We start from the raw sequence: 11,488 nt of genomic DNA on the forward strand, positions 1-11,488 counted from the left end.
AAGTCAATGTACAGAAATCAGTGGCTTTCTTATACACTAACAAGGAAAATACAGAAAGGGAAATTAGAGAATCGATTCCATTTACTATAGCACCAAGAACCATAAGATACCTGGGAATAAACCTAACCAAAGAGGTAAAGGAACTGTACTCGAGGAACTATAGAACACTCATGAAAGAAATTGAAGAAGACACAAAAAGATGGAAGACCATTCCATGCTCTTGGATTGGAAGAATAAACATTGTTAAAATGTCTCTACTGCCTAGAGCAATCTATACTTTTAATGCCATTCTGATCAAAATTCCACCGGTATTCTTCAAAGAGCTGCAGTAAATAATCTAAAAATTTGTATGGAACCAGAAGAGACCCCGGATCACTAAGGAAATGTTGAACAACCAAAATAAAACTGGGGGCATCACGTTACCTGATTTTAAGCTTTACTACAAAGCTGTGATCACCAAGACAGCATGGTACTGGCATAAAAACAGTCACATAGACCAGTGGAACAGAGTAGAGAGCCCAGATATGGACCCTCAACTCTATGGTCAGTTAATCTTCGACAAAACAGGAAAAAATATACAGTGGAAAAAAGACAGTCTCTTCAATAAATGGTGCTGGGAAAACTGGACAGCTATATGTAGAAAAATGAAACTCGACCATTCTCTTACACCGTACACAAAGATAAACTCAAAATGGATAAAAGAGGGGCGCCTGGGTGGCTCAGTGGGTTAAGCCGCTGCCTTCGGCTCAGGTCATGATCCCAGGTCCTGGGTTCGAGCCCCGCATCGGGCTTTCTGCTCAGCAGGGAGCCTGCTTCCTCCTCTCTCTCTCTGCCTGCCTCTCTGCCTACTTGTGATTTCTCTCTGTCAAATAAATAAATAAAAAACTTTAAAAAAATGGATAAAAGACCTCAACGTGAGACAGGAATCCATCAGAATCCTAGAGGAGAACATAGGCAGTAATCTCTTCCATATCAGCCACAGCAACTTCTTTCAAGTTATGTCTCCAAAGGCAAAGGAAACAAAAGCCAAAATAAACTTTTGGGGCTTCATCAAAATCAAAAGCTTCTGCACAGCAAAGGTAACATTCAAGAAAACAAAGATGCAACCCACGGAATGGGAGAAGATATTTGCAAATGACAGTACAGACAAAAGATTGATATCCAGGATCTATAAAGAACTCCTCAAACTCAACACACACAAAACAGAGAATCAAATCAAAAACTGAGCAGAAGATATGAACAGACACTTCTCCAATGAAGACATACAGATGGCTATCAGACACATGAAAAAATGATCATCATCACTAGCCATCTGGGAGATTCAAATTAAAACCACATTGAGATATCACCTGACACCAGTTAGAATGGCCAAAATTAGCAAGACAGGAAACAACATGTGTTGGAGGGGATGTGGAGTAAGGGGAACTCTCTTGCACTGTTGGTGGGAATGCAAGTTGGTGCAGCCACTTTAGAGAACACTGGAGATTCCTCAAGAAATTAAAAACAGAACTTCCATATGGTATATATACACAATGGAATACTATGCAGACATCAAAAGAAATGAAATCTTGCCATTTGCAATGACGTGGATGGAACTAGAGGGTATCATGCTTAGTGAAATAAGTCAATGGGAGAAAGACAACTATCATATGATCTCCCTGATATGAGGGAGAGGAGATGCAACATGGGGGGTTGAGGGGGTAGGAGAAGAGTAAATGAAACAAGATGGGATTGGGATGGAGAGAAACCATAAGTGACTCTTAATCTCACAAAACAAACTGAGGGTTGATGGGGGGAGGGGGTTGGGAGAGGGGGGTGGGGTTATGGATATTGGGGAGGATATGTGCTATGGTGAGTGCTGTGAAGTGTGTAAACTTGGTGATTCGCAGACCTGTACCCCTGGGGATAGAAATATATGTTTATAAAGCTGAAAAAAAAAAAGAAAAAATAAAGGATGAATACCCAAGTTTTGTAGCAACATGGACGGGACTAGAAGAGATTATGCTGAGTGAAATAAGTCAAGCAGAGAGAGTCAATTATCATATGGTTTCACTTATTTGTGGAGCATAACAAATAGCATGGAGGACAAGGGGAGATGGAGAGGAGAAGGGAGTTGAGGGAAATTGGAAGGGGAGGTGAACCATGAGAGACTATGGCCTCTGAAAAATGATCTGAGAATTTTGAAGGGGTGGGGGGTGGGAGGTTGGGGGCACCAGGTGGTGGGTATTGTAGAGGGCACGGATTGCATGGAGCACTGGGTGTGGTGCAAAAATAATGAATACTGTTATGCTGAAAAAATAAAAAAAAAATTTAAAAAAAAATAGAACTTCCTATGACCCTGCCATTGCACTACTGGGTATTTACCCCAAAGATACAGATGGAGTGAAAAGAAGGGCCATCTGTACCCCAATGTTTATAGCAGCAATGGCCACGGTTGCCAAACTGTGGAAAGAACCAAGATGCCCTTCAACGGACGAATGGATAAGGAAGATGTGGTCCATATACACTATGGAGTATTATGCCTCTATCAGAAAGGATGAATACCCAACTTTTGTAGCAATATGGACGGGACTGGAAGAGATTATGCTGAGTGAAATAAGTCAAGCAGAAAGACTCAATTATCATATGGTTTCACTTATTTGTGGAGCTTAATAAATAGCATGGAGGACATGGGGAGTTAGGAGAAGGCATTTGGGGGAAATTGGAAGGGGAGGTGAACAATGAGAGACTATGGACTCTGAAAAACAATCTGAAGGGAAAAAAAAAAAAAAACAATCTGAAGGGTTTGAAGGGGTGGGCGGGTGGGAGATTGGGGAAACCAGGTGGTGGGTATTAGAGAGGGCATGGATTGCATGGAGCACTGGGTGTGGTACAAAAACAATGAATACTGTTATGCTGAAAATAAATTTTAAAAATGATTAAAAACATAAAAAATAAATAAAATAAAATAAAATTATCAATCCAAAAAAAAAAAAAGAAAGAAAGAAAGAAACCTGTCCACATTCATTCTTCTGCATGTGGCTATCCAATTTTCCCAGCATGGTTTGCTGAAGAGACTGTCCCTTTTCCATTGGATATTCTTTCCCACTTTGTTGAAAAATTAATTGACCATAGAGTTGAAGGTCCATTTCTAGGTTCTCTATTCTTCAAATATTTTAAATATTCAGTGTATATTATATAGATGACTATATATTAGTAAATATTAATTGAATCTCATATATTAGTATATTCCTATTAATAAAATATTCATTGCATTAATTGAGGGGGTTCTTTTAAAATCCAGGAAACAAAATTGACATAAAGGAAGACAATGATTTGTGTAAATTGGTTCTCTATCCTAATTTTAAAATAAACAAATGGTCATTTGGATGACAAAATAACTGTGACCATAGCTAAAATTCAAAAATCATTTCTGATGTATAGTCACTGTACTAAATAGTTTTCATCTGTTAGCACAAATCATCCCTCCAACAACCTGTGCAGTAGAAACTGGTATTGGACCATGTGACAGATGAGGAACTGAGGCACAAGGAGATTAACTAATGTGGTTGAGGTCACACAGCTGGTTGGTGGCAGAAATGGGGTCCCATCCAGTCTGGCACTCACACTATGTGCCTATCTTGATGACACAAGTGCTCAGCTGCATCAGCAAGCCCTGGCCATCTATTCTCCCTACGGAGTTAAGCATAAAGGTCAGCAAACTTTTTCCATAAATGGCCAGATAATCAATATTCCCAGATTTATGGGTCCTATGGTCTCTGTGGCAACCACTCAGCTCTGTCCTCAGAACATAAACAAGGCCATAGACAATTCTGGAGAGATAAGTGTCGTTCCAGTAAAACCCACTTACAAGAGTAAGCAGCAACTGCTTTCTTTGCCAACACCTACCTTCGAATCTTCCCATTGATGCTTCCTGCTGGGTCCATTTGACGCTCTCTGAAACTTAACTATAGGAAACAGACCTAGGGCTGCTGGAGGGGATATCCGTGAGAGTATGGGGTACTTAGATGATAGGCATTAAGGAGGGCACTTTAAGTAATGTTCACTGGGTGTTTTATGAAACTGATGAATCACTAAATTCTACCTCTACAACCAGTAATACAGTATATGCTATATCGAATTTAAGTAAAAATTTTCAAATAACAAACAAAAGCAAAAAAATTTCAGTTCCTTCAGGGAAACTTCTTCCAACTATTGGGATCTCCTATACAAGTAGATTATGGATCCAACCCATATCCTCACAGCTCCTCATACATGATCATAAAGTTCATCATCTTGATGTTGTCTATTCTCTAATTGTTGATCCTCCAACTTCATTGGTGTCTCCCTGAGGACTGAGACCACTCTACCCTAATCACATCTGGGTCTTCAGAGCCAACTACAGATCCTGACACAGAGGTTACACTTCATATTTGTCCAAAATATATTTTTACTGATTTGATAACTTTTTTCTTTTTTTATTTATTTTTTAAATTTCTTTTCAGTGTTCCAGAATTCATTGTTTATGCACCACACCCAGTGTTCCATGCAATACCTGCCCTCCATAATACCCACCACCAGGCTCTCCCACCTTCCTACTCCCATCCCCTCCAAAACCCTGTTTCTCAGAGCCCACAGTCTCTCAAGGTTCATTTCCCTCTCCAATTTCCCCCAACCCACTTTTCCTCTTCTCCCCATGTCCTCGATGTTATTCCTTATGCTCAACAAATAAGTGAAACCATGTAATAATTGACTCCCTCTGCTTGACTTATCTCACTCAGCATAATCTCCTCCAGTCTTATCCATGTTGATACAAAAGTTGGGTATTCATCCTTTCTGATGGAGACATAATACTCCATAATGTATATGGACCACATCTTCCTTATCCATTCATCCACTGAAGGACATCTTGGTTCTTTCCACAATTTGGTGACTGTGGCCATTGATGCTATAAACATTGGGGTATAGATGGCCCTTAATTTCACTTCATCTGTATCTTTGGGATAAATGTCTAATAGTGCAATTGCAGGAAAATTCATTTCTGCCAACACTTTTCAGTATGTTCAGCTTATTCCATGTGAACCATTCTGTAATAAAGTTGTTTTTAAGAAACATAAATTCCTTTCAAGGAGCTCTTTTAAGTCTTGATCTTCAGAAATGCTGGCAAAAATTCACTTATTTCTTAAGTCAAGCAGAGAGAGTCAATTATCGTAAGGTCTTGCTTATTTGTGGAGCATAAGGAGTAAACGAAGGACATGGGGAGATGGAGAGGGGAAGGGAGTTGGGGGAAACTGGAGGGGGAGATGAACCATGAGAGACTGTGGACTCGGAGAAACAATCTGAGGGTTTGGAGAGAAGAGAGGTGGGAGATTGACTGAGCCTGGTGATGGGTATTATGGAGAGCATGTAATGCATGGAGCACTGGGTGTGGCACATAAACAATGAATTCTGGAACACTGAAACAAATTGAAAAAATAAATAAAATAAATAAAACCTTTTTTTAAATTTCACTTATTTCTGCCAACATTTCTGAAGGCCAAGACTTAAAAGAGTTCCTTGAAAGAAATTTATATACATAAATTTCTATGTAATAATGTAATAACATTATTACAGAATGCTTCACATGGAATGAGCTGAACATACTGAATGTATACAACCTAATGCTTTTGGGGATAAGTATACACCCATAGAACCATGACCACTATCAAAGGCATATAAAAAGTTTCAGTATTATAAGATAAATAGGATCAAGATTTCAATTATAAACCATTGTGACCATAGCTGATAGTACTGTATTGTATGCTGAAATGCTGTTATGAGAATATATCTTATGTTCAATGTTCTTACACAACAACAGCAACAGTAAAATAATACTAATTAATAGCAATGATGAAGGAGGCAGGAAGAAACATTAGGAAGGGAATGGTATGTTTATTTATCAATCCTTTATCCATAAAGGCCCATGTTTTCTTGCATCTCTTCCAATCTTTCTCTTAGATGCTGTCTCCACACAGACAAAGGATTCATATGGACCTTCCTTGGCCCTGTCTGCACCATCTTCTCTGTGAGTAATGGATGACATCAGAGCAGCCCACCTGCCCAGCTGAGGGTCACTCAAAAACCAGGTGTATCAGGAGGGTGACAGACTGGGTGAGCAATCATTCCAGTTGGCCCTGGACAGATGAGGGGCTCCCAGGAGGTGGGAATTCCCACTGTAAAACCAGGAATCAGGTGTTCTCTGAAACGTAGCACTTTCAGCGCTAAAATTTGGAATTCCCATGCAAACTGAATTGGTCACTAAAGTTACAAGATAAACATGGGCCTGATTTAGGGGGTGTTTGGTCTGCTTTTCTAGGACTGTTATGAAACACAAAATCTTCTTCCCTGCCACATTAGCAGCTGGATGAGCTAGGAAGAAGGTTTTCTAAATGTGGAGTGTAATTAAAATGCCTGTGGGTTTTCTGCAGATTAATTTGGTTTTCTTTCTGATGACCTTCTGGATTGTGAAAAACAAGCTCTCCTCACTCAACAGCGACGTGTTCAACCTCCAGAACACAAGGTGAGGATGGGTCACAGGTGTACACTGGGCCCAGACAACATTGTCCTCATGCCTCCAAGGCTCCGGTGTCTCTTCACAGGACTCTTGAAGGGACTGGAAGAGAGAAGGGCAGCAACCCTCCTTGTCAGCCAGCTCAGATTCTGTGGTTTGCTGCTGACACCCATACCAAAAACATTCCATCTGTGCACAACCTCAAAAACAAACTACTTGAGCTACAGAGAGAATTGACTTTGTTCTGACAAGCAAAGATTTCTATCAGAGACCTATGAAAAAGATCCTATGAACATTCATATCCTTATAACACACTCAAGAAATAACATAACAGTTTTCAGAACCAGCACACGCCATCATGCCCACGCCTTCATGCATGCTCTGCCCTCTGCTTTCCTCTTCTCTTGCACCTGGTGGATTCAGCTTCATCATTCTTATATCACATCATCTAAGAGTTTGGGCATGTCCTCTGCTTTCCTCAACTTTACACAGAATCAATGGCCTCTATTCTGGGCAAAGCATATCCTGGCTCAGTTCATGGAGAGGGTGAGGATAGGAATAGCCCTGAATGGAAAGAAGTACCTCACTTCGCAAATGTTATAAGTGATCATTTGTTCTTGTCTTTCCACCAGACTTTAAGGTCCATAAGAACAGAGGTCTTGTTCTTTGTTGTTTTGAATGCCCTAGTCCCAGCCTACAGCCAGGTGCACAGAACATTCTCAGTAATGTACTCAGTTGATCAAAATTAGGGATCTTCATGAAACATCATGATCTTTTTGAAACTCACATTCTTGAGTGTCACCATTATCCTCAGCTGAGTCAAATGCCATCTTGGACCCAAATAGTGTTTCTCTTTAGGGAATCATTGACAATAAAGGTCAAAGTTGATCACAACTCAGTCAGAAGCATCATGGAGTGAACATGAAACCAGCCCTGGTTGTGTTGTTCTGGATGCATCCTGAACTCGTTCCTCCTCCTACCCAGGATGCTGACAGGTAAAGCCACAGCTCAGCTGCTCATCTTGGGCTGCACGTGGTGTCTGGGCATCCTGCAGGTGGGTCCAACTGCCCATGTCATGGCTTACCTCTTCACTATCATCAACAGCCTGCAGGGCGTCTACATCTTCCTGGTGTACTGCATCCTCAGTCAGCAGGTACTACTTTCCAGTTCCTACCCAGGACCCTTACTATCCTCACTCCCTTCAGTGAGCTGACCCAGGCATGCTCTGCCTCTATAGGTCCAGGAGCAATACAAGAAATGCTTCAAAGGGATCAGGAAAATGAAAGCTGAGTCTAAGAAGTACATGCTCTCAAGCAGGACCGTATCTGATGCCTCCAAACACAATGTGGTAAGATTATGCAGTGTTCCCAGAGCACTTCACTAATGAGTCCTCTTAAGAAGCTCATTCCTGCCTCACTGGACAACCTGGGTATATAGCAGGCAATGCTCTTGGATGGTTCACACTTAGTTTATCCTGGGACACACCTGAAGTCACTTCCCTGTCTTAAAAGGAGGTATTCCTATATTTACACTCACTGAGGTTCTATGCTCACATTGACCCTTGCACAAGACAGTCCTCTTTCCCCAAAATTGTAGAACATCCACTTTGTGTGACATGTTGCATATGGTTTCTAATTGTACTTGGTTAGAAGATACAAAAGGGAGATACTTATAAGCAGAGAGCGAGGCTTGGTCAGCTAAATAATAGGAATTAATGATCTGGAGCAGTAATGCACAAACTGCACAGTCACCGCCCATTCTTTATTCCAGGTCACTCTGGAAAGAAAGTTAGACTCAGAGGGTTTATGTCAATTATGCAAGGTCTTCAGCCTCCCTTACTTTTCCCCAACTTCAGTGCCCCCAGCCACCCTCCCTGGAAAGTCATCTGCCCATCTCTGCTCCACTTGCTTGTCCTCCTTCTAAAACTGTTCCTTTCCAAATGCTCTACTCATCAAAACCTCATCCTTCAAACTCTTTCCTCTTCCCAGCAGATGTTCTTATTGACTTCTTCATATAGAAAACATGAGTCAGCAGGAAGAAACAAGGTTAATTCTGAACTCCCAAAAACACCAGCCATTTGGCATCTTGTTCGTTGTCTCCTCATTCTACCTTGTCGCCACAGATAGACAAAATATGCTTTCTGCCTTTTATGGCTAATCCCTCCACCTTCACGTCTCCTGGCTTCTCAATAGGTTGACATTACTGATCACACATTTTCTCTCTAATATATTTGGTCTCGTGTCCTCAATAACATCCTTTCCACCTGCACTGCAACATGTTAAATCTCTGAGTCTGAAGTATTAATGTTATATATTTGATTCATCCCTCTTCTTCCTCCAGATGTTCAAACCTAGATTTTACCTCCATCATTCTACCAAAAGAGCTATCTCTTAGGCCTCCAATGTTCTTCACTTTTAATATCTTTCAGTCCTCTTGGATTTCTTGGCAGCACTTGGTAGTCTTGGGAGGACTGGATGCTGTTTGCCTCCTCCATTTTGAAAGAACCCCAGACGGCTTCTATGACTCAACATTCCCTGGAAAACTTGCTAACTTTCTACCTGAGCTTTCTTCATCTCCTTTATATTTCAACTATGCTACCTGACTTCATTCTAAAAACACTTCTGTTCTCATAGATTTCATAAGAATCTCAAGATTTTATGATGTATGTAGATTTGCATGTTTAGAAAAGTTAATGAGTACATTTCAAAGTGTACATCATTCCTGTGTATTGGAGGAGGCAGCCATGGGATATGGGGGAGAATTTTCCTATTTTGCTGTGTATATACATTGTTAACATTATTTAAAAAGAGAATATTCACATATTTGTGATAGAAAAATAAAAAGAAAATTCTTAGTTGCTGCAAAGCACAAGAAAGAAATTCACATGATGTGGATAACTACCTACTTTTCACTTTAAAGTGTTCACATCTAGAAGGGCCTTCTCTGGATTATGGGGGCAATGCACAACTTTTCTTGGTGTGTTTATATTTTCCATATCAGTTACTTTCCAAGCAATCTTTTTCCCTAGAAACCATTAATCCTCCACAAAACATAGACTTTCCTTTGGATCTAGGTAAAGAAGAAGAGTGAACAACATCCAGTCACCCGCAATATGGCAATATGATCTCACTTCACTATGTGGAAGTCCCTAGCTGCTTCCTGAAGCAGAGAGTATACAGTACTGTTCCCAACATGCAAATTCCCCCCAAAAAACAAGTCCCTCTCCACAAAAACAACCTACAAAACAAAGTCCCAAACAGAAATCCCAGACTGACCTTCTAGCACACTCAGGATGTTTTAGCAGCTGGGAAATTCAGTTTGTATTGAGCTGAGTTCAAATATTCAGCTGTTTCCAAAGATATTTGCTGTTTATTACACTGTGGATAAACTATTTTATATCATATGTCTTAGCTTCCTCATTTCAAAGCCCTCTCAGTATTCTACCTGACTCTTTCCAGCACGGCTTCCAATTTCTCCCACCTAGCTCCTCCACGACCCCACTCCTCTTCTCACCATCGGGCCCACACCTTCTCTCATCAGGACTCCTCAACCATTCTGGCTCATCCCTCTGGCCCACAAAAGTCTCCCCCATTCTCTGACTCTCTCCAATTCCTTTTCAGCCCATTCTTCCAATTTCTCATATATCCCACATGCAGAATTCCTACTTTCCCAGCTTCATAGACTTCCCAACACCCAAGCCTTGGATTACTGACCATATTCCTGGCTTTCTGGCCACCCAATACTGAAATTTCAATTCCACTTACTGCAGATTAATGGTCTCGGATCTCCAGGTACAGGAAGCAAGGAGTTCTGGTACCCAGCCTCCTGTAGTCACAAACTTCAGTTCCCAGATTCTAAGGTTTCCAACTTCCAGGAATCAACCGCAAAGGGCTGAGACCCAGCTAAGGAAATTCTTCTTCATCCAGGGGAGTGCATGCCATCTTCTCTGCTCTTAAAAGCCCCAAAGCCCAAAGAGCCCAAAAGGCATGGTGACCTAAGTGTGTTTACTGAAGCATTGGAAGGCAGAAAAGCACAAGCCACTCAAGTGAACCACAATAGGAAATGAAAAGTTATTTTGGTTTTAAGGGATGTCAGTTCACAGACACAAAGACCAAATCACTTCTACCCATGTTGACATGGAAAAATCTCCATGTACAAGTGTTTAGGTATTCATAGCACAATACTGTATAATTCTAAAACCTTAGAATTATTCACAGTTTTATGTTTATACAGATATACTCTTATCTAACTTTTCATAATTAAGTTATAGATTCTACTTTGGCAGAACAAATTATAATTTGTTGATATTAGATAATACTTATTCAAGGGAGGTTAGGTCAAGGTGAAGATCAATCAGATATCTCTTGTGTTTGTGGTGTTATGTTTTTAACAAAATGTATTCATGTTTTTACTTGTTATCAAAAACAAAGTTTTAGGGCACCTGGGTGGATAAGTTGGTTAAATGATTGCGTTTGGCTCGGATCATAATACTGGAGTCACAGGACTGAGTGCCACCTGGGGCTCCCTGCTCAATAAGGAGGCTGCTTCTCCCTCTGACCTTCCCTCCCTCATGCTCTCTCTCTCTCTCTCTCTCTCTCTCTCTCTCATTCTCTCTCTCAAAAAAAAATATTTTAAAAAATAAATTTTTAAATGTTTTAAATAAGGTGCCCTTTCCTGATAAAGGCAAGAATACCATTGCTAAAAAGCAAAATATAAGGCATGACATATTCCAACTCTAAATCTTAATTAGTTCTCTGCCCACAACACTTCTTCAAATTCCTGATGTATATGGAACATCTGGTATCTCTTCTTAAGCTGTGGAATCTGAGTGAGTAGCCATAGGACCTCTACCTTTGTTTAGGAATCAGGACTTGGGGAGCAATCTCATGGTACCCATGTTAAATACTCACTTCAAAATACTTTGAAAGTCCATACCTGAATTGGGTCATAATTCTTTAT

The 11,488-nt window shown here is 40.5% G+C and overlaps 1 protein-coding gene across 1 annotated transcript; it reads left to right on the forward strand.

Moving 5' to 3' along the window:
- Window positions 1-3,994: 3,994 nt before the first annotated feature.
- LOC125107432 (adhesion G protein-coupled receptor E2-like) lies at window positions 3,995-7,952 on the forward strand. Its single transcript, XM_047742564.1, has 5 exons — window positions 3,995-3,999; window positions 5,977-6,043; window positions 6,447-6,538; window positions 7,514-7,682; window positions 7,767-7,952. The coding sequence occupies exons 1-5, from the start codon at window positions 3,995-3,997 to the stop codon at window positions 7,911-7,913; spliced, it is 480 nt and encodes a 159-aa protein (XP_047598520.1). The 3' UTR covers window positions 7,914-7,952.
- The last annotated feature ends 3,536 nt before the right edge of the window (window positions 7,953-11,488 follow it).

The sequence above is a fragment of the Lutra lutra genome, chromosome 1 (assembly GCF_902655055.1).
Source record: "Lutra lutra chromosome 1, mLutLut1.2, whole genome shotgun sequence".
Lineage (NCBI taxonomy): Eukaryota > Metazoa > Chordata > Mammalia > Carnivora > Mustelidae > Lutra > Lutra lutra.